The sequence below is a fragment of the Dipodomys merriami genome, unplaced genomic scaffold (genome assembly GCF_024711535.1).
Source record: "Dipodomys merriami isolate MVZ:Mamm:240054 unplaced genomic scaffold, mDipMer1.0.p SCAF_94, whole genome shotgun sequence".
Classification (NCBI taxonomy): domain Eukaryota; kingdom Metazoa; phylum Chordata; class Mammalia; order Rodentia; family Heteromyidae; genus Dipodomys; species Dipodomys merriami.
This window is the reverse complement of record NW_027206557.1, coordinates 2,574,192-2,601,010: the sequence shown is the minus strand read 5'-3', so window position 1 is coordinate 2,601,010 and position 26,819 is coordinate 2,574,192. Positions and strand designations below refer to the sequence as shown.

The 26,819-nt window shown below is 43.5% G+C and overlaps 1 protein-coding gene across 1 annotated transcript in view; it reads left to right on the top strand.

The window, feature by feature from the left end:
• The first annotated feature begins 503 nt into the window (after positions 1 to 503).
• The window catches only part of Npsr1 (neuropeptide S receptor 1), a 100,390-nt gene continuing 74,074 nt past the window's right edge, over positions 504 to 26,819 (top strand). Inside the window, exons 1-2 of the mRNA XM_070014184.1 lie at positions 504 to 650; positions 24,128 to 24,260. Of these exons, the coding sequence (XP_069870285.1) occupies positions 504 to 650; positions 24,128 to 24,260 (280 nt within the window). The remainder of the gene's footprint in view (positions 651 to 24,127; positions 24,261 to 26,819) is intronic.

Sequence of the window (26,819 nt, the reverse complement as noted above, 5' to 3'; positions counted from 1 at the left end):
ACCCAGGAAAAAAAATGCTAGGTCTGAAAGCAACCTCGGCCCTGACAAATGTGTAATTATGATTGATTTCAAGGATGTAAACATGATCTGAATTAATAAACCCTCTGAGTCATCCAGATCCTCCTGTTGAAGTGGGAGCAGATGTGGGGCTTTCTAAGGTAGGCAAAGTGGGGAGATCCAGCCAGGAAGCCCCATGAGGGTGGCTCACTCTTGGGGTACAGCTGTAGCCCAGGCCAACGGCAGGGTGAGGAGGGCTGGGCTGGCTCCCGCACTGTGACAGTGCACGTGGCTCTTCCCTGTCATCAGATAGAGCTTTCAGCAAGGTGGGCTCCGGGCAGGCTCCTAGCTCACAGCCTCCACTCAGCCCAGCTCCAGCAAGAGGCTCTGGGAAGCAGACAAGGTGCAGGCAGGGGCCGTAACTGCCCTGTGCTCAGGACGCTGGCTGGCCTCTCCTCTCCCCAGCTGCAGGTACAGGCACAGCCAAGCCCCTTCCTGCTCCAGCTATGCCAGCCAGCTTCCCAGAGGGCAGCTCCTTGTCCACCTGGACAGTGCCAGGCCCAGATCCTTCCTTGGTGGCTTGCACCGGGACAGTGGCCTTCACAGAGGAAGTGGAACATGAGGAAGGGGGCTCCATCTACTCCTCCTTTAGGGTAAGTATCCCAGCTCCCATCCCAAATCCTGACTTTAAAGTCAGGAGCAGGTAGCACAGAGAAGACCCTGTTGTGTCATAGGTGGTTGTGTGATGAGTGGCTCTCATTCATTTTCTTTATGGGAAAATAAAGGAGGAAAAGCCTCTAACCTGATGAGCTTAAGCATTAAGATGTTCAGTGAACAGGTGTGTTTATTTTCTGCTGTTATTATTTGCTGGTGAATCGCGGGAAATGTTTAAGAGTGAGCGGTTCTGGTTTTTCGTTTTACTTTTGTTCTGTTTTAACGTTAGATGGAAGGAATTTTAGTTAACTCTGTAGCGGAGTTTGAAATGTCTACTTCTAACAGAAGTGGTAAATTTACTACAGCAGCCATTTCCAGTTACTCTCTGCTTGCTCACTGGTACAGCTAGGGATTTCCAGCTAGGATGGGGAAGTGTGGACAGCTCACATGCTCTGCGGACCGAGACAGATGTCCTGAGAGTCTTGGTGTGGAGTGAGGCAGGAGGGGATATTGATTGTGGACACTTCTCAGGGAACATTCCTGAGAATTCTACCACTCACTGCAGTAGTTGGAGCCAGAGTTTGCAACAAGTTGCCTCCCAGAGCAAATGAAAACTATCAGCTCTGTACCAAACATCTCATTGATCCTCATAAAGTCTTTCTGGCTTTACAAAAAGACCTGGTGGATAGAAACCAATCAGGTATCTAGAAAAGTCAAGATTCCTGCTTCTTGCATGGAAAGTTGGGTAGCTGAGTTATTGGACATGCTGCTAGCCTCATCCAGTGTTGAGTCATTGGACTGAGACATCACTCTCAAACTGGCCCTTTTGGTACCAGGGGAGATAAGGCATGCAGAATCCCATTGTCTCTCAGTTGATACAGTTTTTCAATTCTCTGGGTATTCTTGAAATGATGGGGATTTTACACAAAAGGTAGAATGACTGTAAGATCCATCTGTTTTCTGTAGGTTTGCAGCTGCTCGGCAAATACTTTGAATAAAACTTTCACCAAGGAGCTAGCTGTGTGGTGAGCCAGCTTCACACTCAGGGGCGGAGAGGCCCTGCAGTAAGACAGGGTCTGAACAAATCATTGTTGCCAGCTTCTCTCAGAGTCCCCTCTTCAAGCATGCACAGACACAGCCCGGCTACTGGGCTCCAAGACACAGCACAGAAAATAAAATAGGACTTACTGTGGACTGAATAATTCTCTTTATGAAATCATACTCTGAGATTCTACCTCGGCAGGCTTTGTGCAGGCAGGAAACACCAGTGCTACTCAGCTACCATCTCTGTCGCCTTTGATACTTGTGAAATGTGACAGTGAAGAGGGAGAAGAGAGAGTAGCCTTACAAAATAGATCATCATCATCAAGATAGCTGTTGCTTACTCTGAGACTCAGGCAATAATTGCTCTCAGCACAAGCTTTTACTAGTTGTTGTTGTTTTTTAATCACCACCCAATGGGATGTTTTGAATACACAAACAAACAACAAAGCCTTGCTCTGGCTGGCACTCATGCTTGCACTTTGGGTCCCAGCCATGACCTCTCTGGGCACTAAAGAGAATCCCATTGTCTGTCATCTGCATCTCTTTCCTGCCCTTGAGTTTGTCACAAAACAGGATGAAGAAAAGCAGAGAGCAGAGTTATGTCTCAACGGAAGCTTTAAATGTTTAGATTTGTTTGCTAAGTGATCCATTCATTGAGAATGAAGCAGAGGTTTTTAGATACACAGCAATCAGTGGTGGAGTCCAGATGATATTTCTTAGTGAAACTTTCCCCCGGTTATCTCCTGTGAGTGAAGCAGTTTGCATGCAGTGTTGATACCGACCTCTTCCCAAGCAAACCACAGGTCACTATGACTCCTTTTATCTAAAGCTCTTCTGAAGGAAAATATCAAAGCTGTTCCCCCTTTATTATTTCCCAAGTGAGTCCTATAACTTCCCACCACCTTTGTAAACAGAAGGAAAAGTCACACACACAGCGGTGAAAGTAGCAGAAGTAATTTGTGGTGGATTATTTTTGCCAAGAGCTCACTGTGTGACTTAGGTAAAACGTCTTATTTAATTCTCAGAATGTTCCTTCTTTCTTCACCTTTATCTAAGTCATTTCAATGTTTTTTTTTAAACTTTTGGTGATGCTATTGAACCTGAGGCATGCTGTTTGATAGGGAGGTACTCTACTACGTGGGCCACACACAAGAACAGCGATATGCACAATCAAGTTGATGACTATAACCTGGAAAAAAATCACCCAGTATAACCCACTAAATACCCAGCAGTTGAACCATGTTGGTAGGATGAGGGTGAGGGGCAAGGGCAAGGAGAGGATTTTGATGAATGGAAAGAGAAGATAAATATAGTCATACTGTTCCAATGGGAGAAAGGAAGAGGGAAATCTGAGGTGACTGGTGGGGGAAGGGATAGACGGCAGTCGGGAATGATGGAAGGGATGATTCTGAGACATTGGACATAAAAACTGGCATGGTGAATTGTGACCCCCCCCCTCAGCCTCTATAACCATTTGTAGATTAAAAATTATATTATAAAATAACAAGTATTTGTTGTTTATGCCTAAAACTAGAGCCACTATTATAAAGCTGATGTGTGTGTGTGTATGTGTGTGTGTGTGTGTGTGTGTGTGTGTGTGTGTGTGTGTGTGTGTGTGTGTGTGTATTCAGAATATATCTCATCAAATAAATCACATTAGGGGACGTCTGTGAAATAAAACCTGCTAAAAATCATATAAGGGATCCTCTATAAGCATGAGCTTCTCAAAAGACATGTTTGGAGCCAGCAGAAGCTGCCATCCCTGCCTGTACTTACACAGAAGGACTCAGCCAACACCAGAATTTCCCCTTCCAAGAATCTCCTGGAGGGCCTTTCATGTCAACCAGCCATCTGCTTTATATTTCTTTATATATGCTTTTATAGTTCTTTAAAATCTCTTGGCTTTGGTTATTGTTTGGATTCTTTGGATTCTTTGGCTCACATGACTCCACTTGGATTTTGACACCTTTGCTTGCTTTTCTGAGCAGTTTTCCTCTAAACGGTTTGTCTCTGAAGTATCCTCTGCCGATGTGGCTGCTGAGCTACCCCACAGATTAGCCTTTGCCCAGATAGGCTAGTCTAGTCTCAGGCCCACGGGGGAGGAATAAGCTCCGTGCACTTCAGTGCCAGTAAGACTCTTTGGGCCAAATTTAGGGCAACAAAGAGATTTAGGAAAATGTGGCTGTTGTGTTGAGCTTTCCTGACACTTTCGTTAAGTTTAATTCTGTCTTCCTGTAGGAGCCATCCCAAATGCTGCTCAGGTTGCTGCTGTTAGAAGCTGTACACTTGTGCAGAATGTCCACAGACAACAACTTGGAAGTTTTACTAGGAAAAAAAAATACCAAATAAAGGCAACACAAGAAAATATTTAACAATATTTGGCAAGTCAGGACTTGCCAAGATTCATTTTCCCTGGGTCTGATCACAAAGACTTCAGCAGTATCACACTGTAGGAAGCAAAATCTTTAGAAGCACCATGGTTAAAAATGTGAATCAACACCTCATAGGAAAAGAAGAAGTTAAACTATCCCTTTTTGCAGACGACATGATACTATACCTCCACGATCCCAAAAACTCCATCCCCAAACTCTTAGAAATCATAAATCACTTTGGCAAAATAGCAGGATACAAAATAAACCCACAAAAATCAGTTGCCTTCCTATACACTGATAATGTACAGGAAGAAAGGGAAATAAAGGGAGCAACCCCATTCACAATAACCTCCCGAAAAATAAAATATTTAGGAATTAACCTAACCAAAGATGTAAAAGAACTATTTAATGAGAACTATAAAAAGTTAAAGAAAGAAATTGCAGAAGACACTAGGAAATGGAAAGACCTCCCATGCTCCTGGATAGGCCGACTTAATATAGTAAAGATGGTAATACTTCCAAAACTAATATACAAATTCAACGCAATTCCTATTAAAATCCCAATGACGTACATCACTGAAATACAGAAAACAGTCCAAAAATTCATATGGAACAACAAAAGACCTAGAATAGCCAAAACAATTCTAGGGGATAAAGACAATATGGGAGGGCTATCCATGCCGAACTTCAAACTCTACTACAGAGCTATAATAACAAAGACAGCATGGTACTGGCACAAAAACAGACCCGAAGACCAATGGAACAGAATAGAAGATCCAGAAATAAATCCACAGGCCTACAGCCAGCTGATATTCGACAAAGGAGCCAAAGACATACAATGGAAGAAACACAGCCTCTTCAACCGTTGGTGCTGGGAAAACTGGGCAGCCACATGCAGAAAACTAAAAGTGGACCCCAGCCTATCACCATGCACCAACATCAACTCAAAATGGATTAAAGACCTTAACATTAAACCTGAATCTCTGAAACTACTGCAGGACAGAGTAGGAGAGACACTTGAACTAATAGGCACAGGAAGGAACTTCCTGAACAGAGTCCCAGGGTCACAACAAATTGGAGAGAGACTCGACAAATGGGACTACCTTAAAATAAAAAGCTTCTGCACAGATAAAGCTATCGCAACCAAGCTAGAAAGACAACCAACTAATTGGGAAAAAATATTTACCAGCAATATATCAGACAAGGGGTTAACATCCTGTATATACAGGGAACTCAAGAAACTAATCCCTCCCAAACCCAACACACCAATTACTAAATGGGCAAGGGAACTAAAGAGGGACTTCTCAAATGAAGAAATAAAAATGGCAAAGAAACACATGAGGAAATGTTCATCATCCCTGGTGGTGAAGGAAATGCAAATAAAGACAACCCTGAGATACCACCTCACCCCAGTCAGAATGTCCCACATCCACAAATCAGCCAACGACAAATGCTGGAGGGGATGTGGAGAACGAGGAACGCTATTACACTGCTGGTGGGAATGTACACTCATACAACCACTTTGGAAAGCAGTCTGGAGGGTCCTTAGAAAGCTAAAGATTGACCTCCCTTACGACCCAGTCATACCACTTCTAGGCATCTACCCTGAACAACAGGAACCAATATACAAGGACACGTGCACCTCCATGTTTATTGCAGCACTGTTCGCAATAGCTAGGATATGGAAACAACCTAGATGCCCCACCACAGATGAATGGATCCAAAAATTGTGGTATCTATACACAATGGAATATTATGCAGCCATTAGAAATGACAAAATAATGGCATTTGCAGGGAAATGGATGGAGCTAGAAGGAATCATGTTGAGCGAGGTAAGCCAAGAACGAAGAGACAAACAGTACATGGTCTCCCTGATAAGTGGATGATGAATCCAAAATGTTAGGTGATATGACAAAACTAACAGGACTTAAGAAACAAAGAACTCCCACTCATCTGGTTGAACCACTACTAAATATCCCCATGCTGCTGATCACATATATGGTATACAACATATGAGCACCGTTATATATTACAGACTGTGATAGACAATTTGCTCCAGGAAAGTTAGAATGAACTTGTGACTTTAAATGAGCATCATTATTCCACAATACTGTGAATTTCCGGAAATTAAGTAATCACTTAATCACGATCAAAAAAAAAAAAAAAGAACCTTGGGGAAGGGAGGGAGGGAGGGGATGGTAGGGGGAAAACAATGGAGGGGGTAACAATGTTCAAGAGGAAGTGGAAGTGTACTCATTACCTCACTCATGTAACTGTAACCCTCTGTATAGTATCTCTACAATAAAAAAAATTAAAAAAAAAAATGTGAATCAACAGCCTAACCATCAACAGACCCTCCCATGTATCTTACATGTGGGACTCCCAGGAAATCAGAAAGGAGATCTCTGTGAGTTCACGTGTCCTGAGCACTAGCGACAGCTTTGTATAATTGGCCTCGTGGGGTTGTGATTCACTACTCCCCACAGAGGCTTTGGTTTGCTTCATCACTTCTGATTTCTGCTTTCGAGTTGACTCACTGTATGAAAAACACACTGACCCATCAAGACCTGAATGGTTCATGTGGCCTTGCACAACGTGCCTGGTGAGAAGACGCATGTAGGGCAGCCCCAGCAGGCAGGTTGCCTGCCTCCTGTAGGTAGGCCTCTCCCTGGGCTCTTCATTGGCTGAGCACTGTGGGTGCACAGTCTTCAGGATGTTGCCTAAGTGCCCCTGGTTTTCAACAAGGCCTTCTTCTGTCACTCTTGATTCCTTGGTCACAAGAAGCTTAGTGGAAAGTCAAGGGGAGAAGATCATCTGTGGCTTAGGAAATTACCTCAGTGATAAAAGACTACAAATGCAGCTCAGGCTTGTTACTCCTAAGTAAGGAGAGAATGAAAACTGAGAATGCCAAGTGTCCTAATCATGATTTCACTCTGAATTGACTTCAGGGGGTGGTGAAGAGCGATCCACCAGGAGAATAACTATTATTTATATGTAAATATTTGCTTTTAGGTGTAAGGGGGTGATTGGACACAGCGTGTTTCCTTTGTTTGAAGGGCCTTCCTGCCGTGTTGTGCACTGTTCGCTTTCTAAACACACTCTGCTCCATGGATGTAACCAAGGCAAACTTCAGCTCCCCTGGAACTCACTTATCTCCCACAAAGCTTGTGCAAGAGCTCAGTTCAAGCAGCTCTGGATGCATGCATAGACATGTGCACACGTATAGACAATGCATTCCTAAGACCTCGCTGCACCTCCTCTCCCGTGTGCTGGTCTTCTCACCTCTGATCATCCACTCTTCTCCTCCCAGGTACTTGCTTTCTTCAACCCCAGCCTTCACCCTCATGGCTCTCCAGGACTTTCTGGCCTGCCTTTCTGCCCTAGTACCCAGGCTGAGTGGTGCCTTTGCTAGGATCAGAAGCCTACTCCCTGCCCTTTGTGGTGAAAGGTCTTCATTTACATTGAAGACTTTTTGGTCTCTTCTCATTGGTTTCACTCCCTCTGTAATGTGCAGTTCTGCAGTTGAATCCTACAGCCTTTCCTAAAGGCCTTCCTCATTCAAATGCTTATTAAAGGTTTAATCCCTTCCTGGGTACTTCTGCTTTTCAGAGCTCAGTCTTCCAGAGGGTAAACTCCATCTACTGGGCAACACATCTGTCTTACTCCGTGCTGCTGACACAGGCGCCAGCCATAGTTCATTGGTTTCACAGGGATAATGAACAATCTCAAGCTATGTATGAGTATGAAAAAAAAGGAATGTTGCTCAATCACTTTCCCTCTGTATTACTAACACATAGGGGGCCAAGAGACACAGTCATTGCTCAGTCATGCAGTTGTTCAGGATAGGCAGGCTTTCCTGTGGGCTTAGTGGGCTTTCCTGTGGGTCCCTAGTTCTAGGAGCCAGGACTCTGTTGCAGTAATCTCTGTGTGTGTGTGTGTGTGTGTGTGTGAGAGAGAGTGAGTGTGTGTGTATGTGTGTGTGGTGGGGGGGATTCTGGTGGCAGGGGTAGGTAAATGGGTATCAACTGTAACCAAGAGTCCTACTTGCATCTCACAAGGAGGCATCCTAGATCTGTGCCTTGTCCAGACCCCCAACTGTCCCAGGGCAGTCCTGAGCTACTTTCTGCAGAAGGGTCCCTTTGTCACAGTCAAAGACACAATCCTGGAGTCTCCCTATCTCCCTTTCTCTATGCTGCCTAATATTCCACATCCTCACTGGAAATGGAAATTGTGTCAGCTTGCTGGGCTGTGTCTCAGGTTCTATCACCCCCATGTAGTCTTCTAGACAGCCCAACTCCTGCAACATGATGATACCTAGAAAAATCTGGAGCCGGCCATTCCCTGGTCTCTACCCAGCAAATGGACCATGGCAGCCAGATAAACTTGTCATCCCAGGGACTCTTTCTTTTTGGAGAGAGAGAGAGAGAGAGAGAGAGAGAGAGAGAGAGAGAGAGAGAGAGAGAGAGAGAGAGAGAGAGGAGAGAATACAATACTTTCCTGTCCCTGTCCAAGTTTCCCATCTCCACTGCTATACCATTGAAAGTTCCCCATGGCCCTTAGTATCTTTTCTGCCATGGGAAATTGCTACACTGGGCTCTTCAGATTTGCTATTTTTGCTATGAATGCTCAAAAGATGTATCTTCATATGATGGTAGCTCTTATTTCCCTTCAAGTTACATACAAGAATAATCTTTGTGATGGAATGCAAGCTCAGACTAGGCTCACTTCTGGCTCTCTGAATGGAGGCAATCAAAATTGTTCCCTGAGCACACTACGGGACAGCACCAGATTGTCCAGGATGGAGAAGAGTTTATGGAGTAGATGGAAAGAAGTGCAAATGGAAAGTTTATCATTCGTGTTTGAAAATGTCACATTGTCACCAGGAGATGACTTCCTGTGTGTGTGCCATGTAAGAATGTGTTCATGTGCATCCACAATATCTTTGTTTTTCTTTAGCTAAACTTAGTTTCTCTCCTAGTCCCCGGGATGGCAGAAAGAAGTACTTGGTCACCACCAGGTGAAGAAAGTGCTCCAATTTTTTCTACCCTTTCATTGGGGCGCTGGGGCTCATTGCATGGTCCTGAGGCTGCTTCCCAAGGCCTACCCACCCCCATGACTAACTATACCACTACGTTCGCTATTCAATTAGTGACGCTTCTCATGGATGGTCTTGACAAAGGTGGTTGTGTAAAGCTGAATGACAAAATGCTTTTGTCAGAGTGGGGTCAGCTCTATGTTCAAGAGGTCTACAGACCAGTTTCATGGTATGATTAGCCTTCTGGGAAAGCATCATTGTACTCTTCCCTTGAGACTATACACTTGGATATGAGGACACACTGTCATCCACATGGGAGTGGTGCTGGGGTGCTGGGAGAAGACATCACTGCAGGTTCAAACACCTGGGGACAGATTTTCTACCCATTTTGGCAGACAATGGTGGTGAATTGAGTTGTTCCTTTGCTTATTGTCTTTACTCAGACAACCAAAGATAAAAAGAACATAGGCATTTAAGAAAGGTTTCTTTTTTTCCTCTCTTATTGTATCATCATAGTAATACATCTAACGTTTATCCAGGCCTACCTAATGGTCCATTCCATGGAGGGCTATTTGCAGAGATAAGAAATTAGACTCCATTTAGAGAAAGAACAGATGTAACAGGATAGAAGGACTTTGCAGATTAAAGGAGAGCAAACCACTGAAGATCATGATGCAGTGGGTTCTTGTTATCCCCCTTCAGCAGTATTGATGTTTGCTTAAAAATAACAGGCCTCGCTGGGTGCTGGTGGCTCACACCAGTAATCCTAGATACTCAGGAGGTGGAGACTTAGATGAGCATAATGCAAAAGTCTTCAAGATTCCATTTCCAATTAACCAGCAAAAATAGGTCTAGAGGTATAGCTCAAGTGGTAGAAGCCAGTCAAGCAAGTAAGACAAGTGAGTGTAAGTCCAAATCCCAGACTATGAGTAAGTCTATGTGTGAATAGTGCTACTTGAAATCCCTGGAAACTAAAGGAAAAATATCAAAATCCCCTGAGATAGGAAATAAAGAAAGAAACCTTGATACATCCATACAATGGGCTACTACCCATCAGTGAAAAGAGAATAGGTTTCGTTCTTCACAACATGAATTTCAAACACCTTGGAAGGTGGCATTCTCAGAATGCTACTTACTATATTAATTTCACTTATATGTTGTTGTGGGTTTTTTTCCTGAGGCCAAACTTCTAACAACAGAAAACAAACCAGTGGTCACTGTGTGTTGGAAGTGAGGGACAGAAGTTAGCCAGGATAGTCTCCAGGAGAACCATCTTGAACGACAGAACCATTCTATGCTCTGACTGCAAAGATAATGACAGCCATTCAAGGTCACAAACTGTACCCTAAAAGGCTGAATGTTCCTCTGTAGAAATCATACCTCAATAAAAAGTTATTCTATAGAGATTTCCATCATAAGTTTTATTTCCAAGCAAGCATGCTTCATGTAAACCTCTACTTTCCAGGTGACAGCACCGCGGAGGTATAGATGGGCCCTTGAACCCTATCTCAATAGAGTGGCACAAAACAGAGTGACAAGGGCCTCATTTCTGATGGGTGATACCCAAATGTCACCTCCTCAATCCTCCACTGCCATGTCACGCTTGCTCTCTTCTTGTAGCATCTGGGAACCGAACTCCAAGAAGACAGGAGGTGGACATCACCCCAAGTGTCCCCTACCTCCTGCACTGGTGCAGACCAGAGTCTCTCAGTGTCTGGAGGTGGGCAGAGTCCTCTCTCTGCTGAGCTAGGCTCAGCACACACTGACATGGAATTCACGGTGTCACGCTGCAGTTTTCTGCAGAATTCTCTCCATGGTTCTTTTCAGCACAAGCTGGCCAGTGCTCATGGATGGTGAACCTGCACCTCGGTGTCGTTTTGGTAAGGAATAATGCGAATGCTACCGAAGTTCAGAATCTGTCATCAGAATCAGGGAGCAGCTGGAGGCCTCCTTCCTCCAGAGAGGCTGCTGTGTTGACCCAGCTGTTAACCCGGACTCCTAGTCTTCCAGCTCACTCCTCCCAGACCTAGATTCCTTCACAGTCAAAGGTGAAACATGGTCTGAGACATCTGATTAGAAGCCTCTGGTAAAAATCTTCTTGTTCTTTTTGCTTGTCTGTTTGTTTTCTTTTCCTTTCCTTGTAAAGTAGAAATATGACTAGCATTATGCTCCCTTGTCCCTCTTGCTCCCTTGAACTCAGAAACAATGCATGGAGTTTCAGCAGCCATTCTGCCATTACAAGAGAATAACCAAAAGCAATCCTCGTGAATGCAGTTCAGCAGCAATCTAGCTTCAGGTTTCTTATGATATGAGAAAAATCAGATCTGTATTTGTTTACACTATCTGTTAATGGACTTTTTAAAAAATGTTTGAGCTTAACTGATGTGAATTCGAAATGTAATGGGGATGCTAGAAGTTCCAAAAGACAAATCACAGAGGGCCAAGCAGGACTTCCCATCGCTTGGCCTGAGAGCTGAGAAGCTGGCCCCACCAGTGTTTTTGTCCTGATGTTATCTGGGTTATAAAAGGATTGACTACTTTCTCCTAAATACTGTTGGAGCCTAGACACTTTGTTCTGAGTGAGTGGCAGGGAAGGTGACTACCTCTCTTGTCCCCAGAGAGAAGGACCTTATCTTTTCCCATGAGTCTCAGTCTAGATAACAACAGTGTTATGTACTTACATAATGCAATGGAAAAATACAAAAGAAAGCACTTTAAAAATATTAACTCCAAAAAGTACCTAATACACTGGCCCAGTAGTTTATTCCATTATAGCTCAAGACGTTTATAGCTCAATGGTTTTGTTTTGTGTCTTTCTTAGAACTTACCTTGAAAACAGTGGAAGTGTGGCACCTCTGGGTGTGTGACCTGGAGCACAGGCCACAGCACCTCTGCCACAGCAGCTCGGATCCATGGCTCTGCCCCATGGCTCTGTGGAGAAAAGGCAGGATGGTGAAGTCAGGGTGGGGGTCGGCTCTGGGTTCAAGGCCACACAGTGGGTGGGAGGGTCCTGGGGGAGCCGCTCCCCAGTCTCCTGTGTCCCTTGACCTAGAGCACTGTGAGGAAATGAGCTCAGAGTGTCCTTGGCTCCTCAGGGACCAGCCTCACACAACCACCTAGGAAACATCAGCGCCCATGGCTACAGAGGGGACCACCGGCCTCCTCCCCAATTTGCAGGGGGAATGAGTGTTTGGAAAGGAGCAAGAAGTGAGACTGACCTTCAGACTCCCAGGACCCCAGCTAAGACCTCCTGCCCCTCACAGAGGGAGGACAGGTGGAGGGGGAGGAAGGAGGGGAAAGCAGTAAAGAGGAGGGAGAGGAAGAGGGGGGAAAGAAGAGAGGAGAAGAAGAGAAGGAGGAGGATGGAAGAGTGGGAGGAAGGGAAGGAAGGAGCAGGGAGGGAGAAGGGGAAAGGAGAAATAGTAAGAGGGGGAGACAGACATGAGGGAGAAGAGGAGGGAAGAGGAGGGGAGGAGAGGAGAGGGGGCAGAGGGGAGGGGAAGTGGAAGAAGAAAGGAGGGGGCAAGAGGAGGGGGAGGATGGGGAGAGAAAGAGGGAAGGAAGAAGATGAAGAGGATGAAAAGGAGGAGGAAGAGGAGGGGGAGGAAAAGGAGGAGGAGGAGGAGGAGAAGGAGGAGGAGGAGGAGGAGGAGGAGGAGGAGGAGGAGGAGGAGGAGGAGGAGGAGGAGGAGGAGGAGGAGGAGGAGGAGGAGGAGGAGGGACTTGAGAATCTGTGGGCTTTGGTATGGAAGCAGTGGTCCTGAAGCCAGTTCTCTGCTTGTTGTGAAAGATGGCTGTTCTTTAGTTTCTACTAAATTGTAGAGATTGGACCTAATTTATCCAAATATTAGTTCTTTATTATCTCAAGAGTCTAGAGCTTAAATAGCAATTTAAATGTTAATACAAGTTCGTGGCTATCTAGAATTCACTTCATTTGTTTATTCAGCATTATTAATTACTCCACGGACTGGCAGTCTGGGGGTGGGGGCGGGTTTCAGATGGTTTCCAACAGCTGTGGCCTGGCATAGTCTGGGAATTAAATGGAATCTCAAAATACATGGTCTCAAACCTCCCAGGATGTGTGGGGAATCCTGTGATCCAGGAGTCCCAAGAAAGGACTCATGCTGCAATGAGTGGCACATTGGCCCTTCGCTTCTGGGTGGAGACTTGACTGTTCCCAAAAAGCTGAGCCCAGTGTCACCAGTGCATCCCCCAGTCTTTACTGACACCAGGGCCATGAGGCAGTGGGAAACGCTTATCACGAATTCACTATCATGACTGGCATGAAGTAAAAACACTGCAGACCTCAGCCAGGTGTGTCTGGGCCAAGGAGACATGGGTGACACAGGGCACTGCACAGAGCTACCGTAAGCAGAGACTGTTGAAGTGCTATCTTGTCTTCTGAAGGAAAGTCTCAGACTGCAGTGTGTGATGAAGGTATCCCATGGCGGGCAAGGCAATGAAGACATAGTAACAGAGGGCCTAAGACAGGAATCTTTCTTCCAGGCAGCAAGATCTTCTAATTCAGGGTGATGATCCAGGGGAGAGCATGTCCCAGTTTTGAAAGGGTTGCTTTGCAGAGCCCCACACCTCTTTCTCATGGTTAACCTTCCTCTGCTGGGCCATCCTCTGCCATTCTTCCTCTCTTTCTCTGCCATTGGGCGTGACCACACCCATTGGGTTTCATGGCCTTCACTCTCAGCCTTCATTCTTCTTCTTCTTTGCTTGGCTAATTCTACTCCATACTTCAGACTCAATTCACACATCTGTTTCTCTGGGATTTACCCCTTGATCAACCACTGGCAGCCCCTAATACATATTACATGTCTTTTAAAATATAGATTCTACAGTATATCTCCCTTATAGAAGTCCCTAGTGGGTTTGTTGTTGTGCTTGTTGTCATTTGTGCACCCGCGTTCTCCATCTGACTATTAATGATAAAGTTTGTTGAACTTTTCTCGACATCTCAAAAAATATGGACTGAGCCTGCTCATGCAGACTATAAATCAATTTAATCATGTTTATAAATCTTTGATTTTCTGAGTTTCCCACTTCTGGCCTGAGTCACATTTCTATTCTGCTAGGTGCCAGCCACAGCTCCCCATACAGGATAAATGCCACCTTACCCTACAAGAGGGCTCAAAGCACGACTCAAGCTCATAACTGCTTGAGACAGGGGTGTTCCACAGCCCTGCTATCCACCTGAACAGCTCTAGGATTCGACCTAGAGCTCCCACTGTGCTCCACTCCTTCTTCTTCTTGCAGGAGATCTCCTGCCAGCCTATCTAGCCAGCCCTGGGACAGAGATGACAGAGCGTACAGCATCCATTCCTGCTCTGGACCCCTGTGAAAGTAACAAGAAAAGACTTCCAAAGGAACAAAATAAAAACACACACCCACATGTATACATAGCTCTGTCAAGGTATACTAGGTTTTGTTTTCTTCGCTGAGTACAGTATTAGTAATAAAGACTGGCTGGGGGTAATCTGAAGTAGACTCCAGAGAAATGCTAGAATCGCAGCTGCAGAGGTATGGCTGTGGTATGGGGGGAGGGGCACACCGTCACCCCACTGGGCTGCTGGAAGGAATTCAGACTTCCCTTGCTGGGGAGAAGGAAAATGTTCTAAAAGGGACAACTCTCAGGAGTGAGCCCATCCTACCTCTGTGGTCCCCGTGGGCCTGTCCTGGCAGGGCTCTGCAGCAGTAGGCGTGGTAAGAGGTGGAGGGATGTGGGAAGACCTGCTGGGTGAGCAGTTGCTAATTGCCTGGTAGCTGCCCACAGCCTCTAGAGCCTTTAGCAGATCTCTCCTTTCAAGTCTAATTACAAAACCACAGCTTTTCAGGCTGTGTCTTCTCCCATCTTACCTGGACTGGCAGGCTATGGTGTGGTGTGGTGGTGGTGGTGGCGTGTATGTGCTTGTGTGTGTGTGTGTGTGTGTGTGTGTGTGTGTGTGTGTGTGTGTGTGTGTGTGTGTGTGTGTGTGTGTGTGTGTGTATTGCACTGCATGACACATCCTGGGAACTGAACTGACTCATTGGGCCTTTTCTTTCTGAGACTTTATTTCCTATCTTGGAAAATGACAGATATTTGCTCCTTCCTGTATTTGAGATGGCTATCTTTAAACATCACACAAATAACAGTAGTCACAAAATTAAAACATGGCAATTTCAAGGTACAGAAAGTGCTGTGACTCCCCTCCCTTGCTCTGCACTGGGATTTATGATGTAGCTGCAACTTCTGTGACATTTGTGTGGCATTTGGGATACTGTTGTGTGGAAGTGGCTTAATAGCAGAGAGTCTGACATGGGCAATCAGCGCCGACGTGGGTTCCCAGCAGAAGATGAAGTCAACTCTGACTCAGCCTGGAAACCCAGCTCCACCCAAGCTCTTACACAGCAAGGAAAAATGGAGACGTGTTTCCCTTTTTAAAATTGAAGGAGAAGTAAATATGATCACTGTCTCGGACATGGCAGAAACCCATTTCAGTGAGCAGGGCATAGATTTTTCAGACAAACAGAGCTGTGTCCACATCTTGACTACCATCATCTCTGAGCTGCGTAACTGAGTAACCTCACTCAGCCTTGTTCCCTTACCTACAGCCCTGAGAATAGACATACCTTAGCAGTCAGGTCTAACAGTGAGTGGCCAACTGGGAAGACCTGTCATGTGACTCCTGTCATGTGACTGCCAATTTATTGTCTCCCCACTGTTCATGACAAGCTAAGGGATCCACCCCACCAATTTAGTTCTCATTCCCCTTATAGATCTGAAAAAAACAACACACACACACACACACACACACACACACACACACACACACACACACACACACACACACACACACACACACACACACACACACACACACACACACACACACACACACACACACTAAGATCTTTGTCTTCCAGCTTCCAAGCCAGGACTTCACTGGGAAAAATAATTCCTCCTTAGAAAAGTTGTCTCTTCCACTTCAAGAAAGCCTAACGAACCCAAATCCTACTAGAGTAAATGAATGTCTTGAATCCCCTGAGCTCTTTCTCCTTTCAAATGAGATTCTCTGGGATCCTTGTAAGTTTCCTTTCCTTGTCAATCATCCAAGCAACACTGGTTAAACATTTTCTGTGGGCCAACCAGCTGTCAAGGAACTGAGCTACTGGTCCAGAACACTCTAGGCCTTTTGATGGTTGAAAAACTTATTTTTTATTATTATTATTTTATTTTTTTGTGAACACACTGTACAGAGGGGTTACAATTACATGGGCAGGATAATGCGTACATTTCTTATCAAGCATTGCAGCCTCCTCCTTTGTTTACCCTTCACATCCCTTCCCAGCCTCCCCTCCCAGCCCCCCAATCCTCCCTCCCCCCAACACCAATGTTGTAAAACTCATTTTCGACATGACAACTTGTACTTCTCATTGTTGCAACAGGTCCACCTGTATCCTTAAACGACTTGTTTTTCCCCATCTCCTCTACAAGTTATACTGACATCAAATATAGTGAAAGCAGGGGTTATACTGTGGGGGAGGGACATACAAAGCAACAAAGAGATAATCTTATAAATGCATTAGAAACAAATGCATGAAAGAAAAAACATTAAAATACATATCTACGGGTTCATTTTCCTAACATCACATTATCTGACCTTTACCACTTGACTCATACATATACTAGATATTGCAAATAAGGGAAACCATGGGACCTATGTTTCTTTGGGCCTGGCTTACTTCACTTAATATAATTGTTTCCAAGTTTTTCTATTTCCTAACAAATGGGGGCAATGTCATTCTTTCTGATGGAGACATAGAATTCCATTGTGTATATATACCACATTTTCTTGATCCATTCATCTACTGAGGGGTATCTGGGTTGGTTCCATATCTTAGCTATGGTAAATAATGCTGCAGTAAACATAGTTGTGCTGGTAGCTTTAGTGTGGTCTTGTTTGTAAACATTTGGGTAAATGCCCAAAAGTGGGATTGCTGGGTCATAGGGGAGCTCTATGTGAAGTCTTTTGAGGAACCTCCATACTGCTTTCCAAAGTGGTTGAACAAGTTTACATTCCCACCAACAATGAAGTAAGGTTCCTTTCTGTCCACATCCCCTCCAGCATCTGTTGTTGCTAGAGTTCTTGATTTTTGCCATTCTAACTGGAGTTAGGTGATATCTCAATGTTGTTTTGATTTGCATTTCCTTTATGGCTAGGGATGTTGAGCATTTCTTCATGTGTCTATTGGCCATCCTTCTTTCTTCTTCAGAGAAGTTTCTCTTTAAGTCTTTAGCCCACTTATTTATTGGGCAGCAGTTGTTATGTCAACCTAGCACTTGGCTGGATCTTGTCTCCCAAAACCACCAGGGAGCAGTAATTCTCAAAGTCGTTCTGCAATAGATTTGAGAATCGTGTAGGGTAGCCATGTATGGTGGAGGGCGGTGGAAGGTGGAGGGTGGAGCGTGGAGCGTGGAGGGTGTCGCAGTGGGTTCCCATTAGGCTCAGGTGACACTGAGTACACTGTTCCCTTAATGTAGGAAGGTTACATCAAGATCATGGTGGAAAGGTAGCAGACCACATCTCATGCTCCAACAGAAAACAGAAAAGGTGGCCCTGCTCGTTTGTCCACTGGAGGGATTTCTCCTTCTAAGGCAGGGTGGGCAGATCCCCGAGTATCTCACTGGAAACAGTCTCCCTGGGAATTAGAGGAGTTGGTCCCTGAGAGCACCCAAAGCACTGATCAGCACTTGAGGCTGGGAGCTCCAGGAGGCAGATTTCTGTAGGAAATTCGGCACTCACAGAAGAACATGGCTTCCTCCAACCAAAGAACAAGGACACCCTCCCTCCCCCCGGAAGTAGCTCTCACTCAGGGCTGTGGTGCTCAAGTGGACATCTCTCCTTACCTAAACGTGCTGGATCACTCTCACCGCCCCCCACCCCAATCCTGCCATCTAAGTTTCCTTTCCTGAAGCTAAAAGTGTTCAATGAATAACTCCTGGACAAGTGAAGAAAAAGCTCACTTCTCATCATCCCCAAGGCTGGACATGCACACAACTGTATAATTTGCTAAACACATAGCTTGAGGTTATCAGAATGTCTCTTCCTAGGAAAGTGATTTCTGGGTGGAGGAAGGAGAAGGAAAAGGAGGAGGAGGAAGACAAGGAGGAGAAGGAAGGAAGGAAGGAAGGAAGGAAGGAAGGAAGGAAGGAAGGAAGGAAGGAAGGAAGGAAGGAAGGAAGGAAGGAAGGAAGGGGAGGGGGAGGGGGAGGGGGAAGGGAGGAAGAGAGGAAGAAAATTAAAAGAACAGAAGGAAATCTCGGAGATACTCTTGTATCAACAGAGCCAGAAGGGACATTTTGTTAAGAAAAAAAAACATACTGTTTTATCATGAAAATACCATTGCTTCAAGGAATTGAGAATTAAAAAGATAACTCGGTTGGTGCACTGTCAGACTACTTAAGAAATTCTCGAAAACTCACAGTGATTAATGGCAGGTTAAACATTACAAAAAACAAACAGAAAGGAGAAATGCAGAAAAATTTCATGAGATTCATACCAGCAAAGAATGAGAGCAAGAGGTGGGAGAAGGAGAAAACAAAAACAATAAGAGAAGATAGCATATCTGGCTTTTCAATAGAATCTTGTCAGGCAAAAAGAAATCACAGTAAAAGAAGATCTAACCCAAATAACTTTGTATCTAAATTACCAGACCATTGAAGGGGGAAATGCCAATAACCTAACCAGAAAAACATCTTACAGGTATCAGAGGCCACATCTCTGGCGTGTCTGCAGAACTGAAGTAAAAAAAAACAACAACAAAAAAACCACATTCCAAACACTAAACATTGTACCATTGTAGAGCACAACAGAATTTCCCCCGCCTTGCAAATATTCAGAACCCATTTGAAAATAAAAAACAAATGTGAATGCTCTACTATGGGTAGGAATTCAGCCACCCAAAACCTTGAGCATGAAAGAGATGAGGGAAGGTGTGACCTGATGATGGCCAGGCTGACTAGGGAAAGATAAAATCTTAATGTTGTTTTGATTTGCATCTATTTCATGGCCTGTAATGTTGGACCCTTCTTCTTACTTTCAAACATAAAGTGTCTATTCAGTTTATTCACTGTATATTGGTTAATGGTATTCTTGATTCTTTGGGACTTGAGTTTTTTGAGCTCCCTGACTGCTGAGTAGCTGTCAAAGATTTTCTCCCATTCTGAGGGCTGTCCCCTCAGTCCACTGGCTGTCCCCTGGGCATGCAGTAGCTCATTAACCTACTAAACATTGTAGAAATGCATATGTGAATGGAGAAAACTAAACAAAGGTTGGGGGAAGCTGTTGAAAACCGGATAGTGTTGGGGAGTAAGAGTAAGAGAGAGTTAAAGTACTGGGTATCAACGTGTGAAACATTAAGCTGAAATTGTTTTAATGACAAGAATACAAAACAGGGCCTGTCCGGGGTATGGGTACTAGGGGAGGGTAGAGGGAGGCCAAATGTAGATGGTGAAGGGGGTGAATCTGGTCAGAATTCTCTATGCACATGTGTGAAAATGGACCAGTGCAGCTTGTGGAGACTGGATTGGGAGGGGACGTGGAGTGGAGGAGATTGGAGATTGGATTTGGGTAGAGGAGGGTGAAGGAGAGGTGAAGTCTGATCAGGTACATTGTGCATAGATCTGTCACAAAGAAATCTCTGTGTACAGCTGACTGTGCTTTTAAAAGTGTGGGGAGGGAGATATTATATAACATAATTAATAGCTTCTTGGAGCCATGCTTATAAAACTTGAATGTGATGGTAAAAAAAATCACTCTTAGGAGGAAAACCACATTATATTAAAATTTACTAGTAATCTGAATTTCAAACACCATAGATTGTTTCCACAGAGCCCGGGGACTTGAGAGGAAATGAAAGAAAAAGAATTTACACATCGGGTTGCTTCAAATAGACACATGAAGGCAAGTTACTTTCATAGACTCCAACAATCAGTTGGGAAAATTTAATGGAGTTAATAAAAGGCACCATTTATACCAGCAAAGTGTAATTATATATAAACTATCTCTGTAACTTAGACTATCTACAAATGAACAGTGTGAAGGGATTGAAATTTTACACTCAGCCAACGAAGAAAGTTTTTGGGCATTATCTGGTCAATGGAAGATGTGTTGCTGGTTAGTCCCAGAATGTTTAGGCTAGAAATAGACTGAGAATACTGCAAGTATTGTTTTGAGTAGCTCCAAACCTGACACCATTCAAAAGTTCATCCAGGCAAATGAGATACATGAATTGGAAAATCATCACACAATGGAATATTATACAGGAATGAAATTAAAAAAAAAAACTACAGCTCTATTCAACAGTATGGGAGATTCTGAGAATCTGACACCACAGAAAAAGATGTTACAGCTTGGATAGAGGTGATTTGAATGTGACCACCAGACACAGGGAAGTTAGGCTCCATACATACTCATATATGTATGGATGTGTATATGCGTACATGCATGTGCATATATGTCTATATACATATAAATGTTTATGTTGTATATACACACATAACATATATGGTACATTTTTGTTGCGTATTGTGTAGGCAAATATCACAAAACAAAACACAGTTGAAACAAATTTGATAGATCAAATCTTGATTGTTGATGTTACTAAGAGATTATATCCTGTACATGAAAATGATCCTTTAGAAACACATCTAAAATAATGATAAAGTGGCCTGTGTTTCTAAATATATAGTTTATAACCTAAGAAATGGTCAGTAACTAGATGCACAGAGTAATTTGTGATAATAGAATGTTATGAACGTTTGCCACTCCACTGAGAAGCCATTTTTTTTTAAAGTAGCCCTGTTATTATGAGAGTATAGATGCTCATTAGTACTCATTGCATGTGCTGGTAGTGTGGGTAAGAGCTAGCACACACATTGCTCAGTAGAAATCAATATGGCTGCAAGAGCATCTACTTCTTCAACTTCATCATTTCACATCTAGGAATTTTTACTCAGAAACGAGTCAGATATGGACCATGCGTGTTTGCCACAGTGTTATTTAAGATTAAAAAAATTACTAGCTGGGTAGGACTGCTCATCCCTACAGTCTCAGTACTCAAGGTGCGAGATTGGGAGGATCGCAGTTCAAAGATGTCATTGTAAGTAACAAGCCAGGAATGGTGGTTCACACCTGTAATCCAGACTTTGTGAGAAGCATCAGGTAGAAGCATTGTAGTACAGGCCAACTTAGGCAACACCAAGAGACTTGAACTGAAAGTAAAATACTAAAAGGCAAAAGAGGGCTAGGATGTGTCACAAGTGATAGAGTGATAGAGAGCCTATCTAGCAAGTGTAAGGTCTTGAATCCAAATACCAGCACCACCAAAAAATAAAACAAAATAATAAGTAGCTGGAATCCCATGTCCCAAAAGGAAGTGTCAGTTTAATAGTTTATGGATACTCAAATACTGGAAAGCAGTAACTTTCTACATGAAAATGCTGGCTTCATTCTGATCACCAGTAAGGATAGAGGCTGGAGAAATAACTTTGAGAATGTTGTAGCACCTCAGGGAAGGTTCTGGTCACTACCTGAGTATCTAGTATCTAGTATCTGCCAAGAGTATACAGTTAGGAAGCCACAAGCCAAGAAAACCTGAGCCACCTCATCAGCCCTCTGCTCCTCCATTTCTTTCCTCACCCTTTCTGCCCCTGCCTGCATCCAGATCTGCTAGCTTTAACTCATTTCTTGCAACCGAAGCATTTTATTCTGTTCTATGAAATATTCTTCTAATTGATTTAAAACGAAACAAAACACAGAGCTATAAATATGCTGAGGATAGTAAATAAAATAATCTAATATTCACACAAAACACTATTTGATCTGGATTTGAAGGATATATATCATCATCAAAATTGTATTACTTTCTTAGAATAAGGAGTTAACAAAGAGGGAGAGATGACCAGAGAGCATTTGGCCTTACTTACATTGTTCTAGTTTCATGTGATTCTGAATTAATACATTACAGTAGAAAAGGTGACACTGTTACTGAGGTAGGTACTTGGGAAATGTATGCCCAAGAGCTCTCCAGAGACGCAGAACCAATAGGAATATATATACACACATATGTATTCACACATGTGCATGTGTACACAGATAGGTAGATAATAATAATAATAATAATAATAATAATAATAATAATAATAATAGATAGATAGATAGATAGATAGCAGTTCCTGCCTTAATAGTGGTTCAGTTCCAAATACTTTGACTTTACAAGGGGTCAAAAGAAAATGCCTTCATTTGGGGAGGAGAAGGGAAAAAACAAATTGTTTAAGCAGGGATACAGGTTGACCCATTGCAACAATGAGATGTACAAGACACTATGTCGAAAAATGAACTTTACAATTTAGGCAGCGGGGGTTGGGGGTGGGAGAGTGGAGGGGGGTGTAGTTGTAGAGATGGTAGGGGAAAACAAAGGAGGAGGCAACAATGCTTGATAAGAAATGTACTCATTACCTTGCCCATGTAATTGTATCTCCTCTTTACAGTATTTTCATAATAAAAACCTTACTTTAAAAAAATGCCTCCAGGATAAACCATACTTCAAATTTCAAATTACAGTCTTTCCCAGGCTAGCTCAACCTGCAGTACAATATTCTCCTGTGATGCTAGGCAGAGACACTGAATCAAAATTCCAGTCAGCTACACAATCAAAGCCAAACTTATATTCTGTGTTGAGCCTTGTCTCCACCATAGTCAATAAATTACCTGAGATAGCACACTTGGTTCTAGCAAGACAGAGTGTTACTTACTTTTGTCTAGGTGTGGGTTAATGTAAGCATTCTGAGCACATGAAGGTTGGTTTAGCTAACTATGATATTCCATTTGTCAGATGTATTAAGTATAATGATGACACAATATTTTCTATTTAGAGTATTGCAGATGAGCAAGAGGTTAATTCATTACTAATGGCATTCTCCACATCATAGAGGATAGTCTGCTTCACTTAAAAGAAGCTGATAACAGCCTTCCCTGAGCCATCTTGGACCAGCGCTCAATAGAATACATGAATCCATAGCCCACCTAGATTCCACACCACACCAGTCAGCACAGGATTTCTTCAAGCTCCCTTTCTTACCTGTGTGGAGGAGAAGGCTCAGAGCTCACACCTGTGCATCTCTTAGGGCCTGGTATATACCTCCAGGGCTGAGGACTCTGTAGGGCCTGTGTAGGGCTTTGTATTTCAAGCTTTCCCTGCACTGCACTGAGTATGGCTTCTCCCAGTGTCCTGGATCTCTGCTTATTCTGTGCCCTGGACATCAAACAGACACAGAGCTCCAGTTGAAGCAACTGTGGAAAAGTTTTTTTTTTTTATCATTTCAGATGAGTGGTATTCCTGCTCTTTTCTGTTTCTTGCTAATTATATATTATTCAGCAGAACTTTAATATTGCCATCTTATGAAATTCTGTCAAAGAAGAAAGAGAAAAGATAACCCATAATCATCCTACCCTAAAATAACCAGTTTTAACATTTGGGTGCCCTGCTGTCTTTTTCCTCCACGTGTAATTTGGCAGAGCTGTAATCATACCCAGTACACCATTGTACAGTGCCTCCTCCTCTGACTCTTTCACAGTATTTTTAATGTTACTACATAGTCTTCATGACTTTAATATTCATCGCTGCACAATAGTTCACCGAGTTCGAGTGTTTGATGTACTGAAGTATCCTGTGATCTTTAGACATTTTCCAGTTTCTCTTGGCAACAAGTATGCATGTTTTTTGTGGCCATAGTAGATTGTTTTTCACACCTTGAAGTCTCATCTGATGTCACCTTAGTCAGCTGAGGTTAAGACGTCTTGTTTTGTCTCAACATCTGTTTTTGAATGTAACTAGGTTTAGGGAGTGCATCAATTCACTCTGCTTCTGGTGTGAGTGAAGAGAGTTGAACTCCTTCAAGTGGAGAAAGGAACCAGGAGGACTCAGCCCTGGTTCTCACCTGCTCAACTGTCCTACGTTGCTGTGTGTCTTACAGACGGAGCAGCTGCTAACCCTGTGGGTGCTGTTTATCATCACCATCGTGGGGAACTCTGTGGTGCTGTACTCCACGTGGAGGAGGAAGAGGAAGTCCAGGATGACCTTCTTCGTGACTCAACTGGCTATCACAGGTAGGTGTGCAGGTGGGAGGGAAGGCATTCTGTGCAAAATCACTAAGGGCTCCTGCCTTCAATTTTCCCACGCACAGAAATGTGGTCTCCGCAATTCAAAACCATCATCAGCAAATTTAGGGGTCATTTCTACAGGGACCTACAACTCACACCTGAATATTTACATGTACCCCCAGTGAAATCCCATTATAAAAACAACAGCTTACATTACAGACTCGGAAACATCATTCTCCTCAGTATAACTGTGTGATTCTGTAGGGTTTTCCTGCCCTTCTACACAATGGCCCCAAGTTTGCTGAGGTCATGGAACCATAACCATGTTCAGAGCTTAAAGAATCTCTCCTAACAACAGACCAGAACCATCTATATTCAGTCATAAAATGTGGAGCCTCAAGTTCTTGCAAGCTCACCTCTGTGGACATTGCCTTCCAAATGCTCATGAGGTATAACCCTTCTCCTGGAGGGAGCATAAGAAAGTGATGGGTAATTCAGGATTTGGATGTTTCAGTGTGAGCTAGGGAATGGCTGATGCAGCTGTATGAGCCTAGCACATCTGGAAGGAGGCTGGAGAGATTACAGATAGACAGACCAATGACAGATGGAAGGGAGGAAGGGAGGAAGGAAGGAGGGGAGGAAGGGAGGAAGGAGGGAGGGAAGGAAGGAAGGAGGGAAGGAAGGAAGGAAGGGAGAGAGGAAGGAAGGAAGGAGGGAAGGAAGGAAGGAGAGAAGGAAGGAAGGAGGGAGGGAGGGAGGAAGGAAGGAAGGAAGGGACACTCGATGGAGCCCATGTTCAGAAGAAAAACATAGCCAGAGAGAAAGCACAGAAGGCAAAGGGGGAGCACAAAGAATCCAGCCTAAGCCAGGGCAGGAGTCCTAAGCCCTGGGTCTAAGACGGCTGCTTTGAACATTTAGTCTCGAGCTACAATAACATGACATGAACTTACAAGAGAATCTTGACTAAACCTTGATAACTTGAAATCTCCTTGGCTGTCCCTAACAACAGGTAGCTCTGTCTGACCTGTGGCAAGAAAACGGCCCATTGTAAAACATGTATATGTATATGTGTACATATACGTAAATGTGCATGTGCATATAAATGTGTGTGCATGTATGTGCATGTAAATGTGCATGTGTGTACATATGTATATGTGCATATTATGTATAGTACACACATGTGTATATGTAAATGTGTGTAAATGTTTATGTAAATGTATGTGTATGTATCCATCTGCCTAAGAATATGTGTATGTAAATGTCATGTGTATATGAATATGCATATATGTAAATGTATAGGTAGAGGTATTATAAATATATGTGTGTATGTGTAAGTGTATCTTCCTGAGTCATAGGGTGTGGCCAGTGGTGGGGAAGCTCCTCCAATCTCTCCTACAAACAGGACCCTCACTTCCTTCCCTTATGGTGGATGATAGGAGTAGAGGCTAACCACTGCCTTCACAAATGCTGAGGTACAAAAATCTTGACCGAGGGCATCATAGCTTCTTTTATCCTATTTCTTTGATTACTACTTGCCATGGAACTATGAATTCTATTCAGCATATGAGAAGGTAGAGATCATAAGGATCTCAACTTGGAATTGAAATTTTTGCCCCAGAAAATAAATAATTGATGGAAGCTTCATTTTTTGCCACCAATAACAAATGAATAATTGAAATTCTATTATCTAATGTCAGAGAGAAAAGTGGCATGGTCTATTTTTATTCATAATCTAATTAACCTGCATTTAACTTCTCACGAATGTTCCAGATAGAAGGTTGCTACTTGTTGATAACTTTCTGGATAAACTGAAGGAGTCAGGTCAGAAGTATTTCAGGTGAAGTGTACTTCTTCATGAGAGAGGTATTAATAGGGCTGAGAGTCAGGGAGCTAAAATTAGACTCCTACAAGATATCAAAATGTCTTGCATACACATTTCCCCAGGGCCTCGGGTCTCATGGTGAGGTAGGAGATGATACATATAGAAGGCTGAAAAATGTTAATAAAGGGTATTCAACATCGGTCTGTTCATTGAGATTTACATACATCTGGTTTGAGCCCCTAGCACCTACCTACAGTGGTTTCAGTCTTTCTGGGCTCTATATTCTTATCGCTTCAGGTCCTTGCTTTCTGCTATGGGACTATGAGTTCTCTTAAGAATGTGAGAACTTGGAGGTAGAAAAAGATAACAATTTAAATTATTATTTTCAGTAAAACTTTAAACTTCTTCGGGAACTTTTATGCTCCTGGCTGTGGCAGTTTCCATTTGGTGGTTGATTTCACCTCCACACTCCACGGCAAATTTTCCTCTTTTATTCAGGATGTGGCTCAGGTGTGAGTTGGCTTTGGAGCAGTGCTTTTATAGAATGACCAACTTTTTTTTTATCCAATGTATTGTTGAAATAGTTCAGAACACCCAGCTTGGGAATACTGACTGGAGCCAAAGGTCCTATAAAAGCAGCGTCTGAACAAGAGGTTTTCTCTCAGCTGCTCTTATCTGCCTAAAGGCAGATCCTCCAGGAAGAACTTGGCTGCCGAAATCCCCTCCCTAGGATCTCATTAACC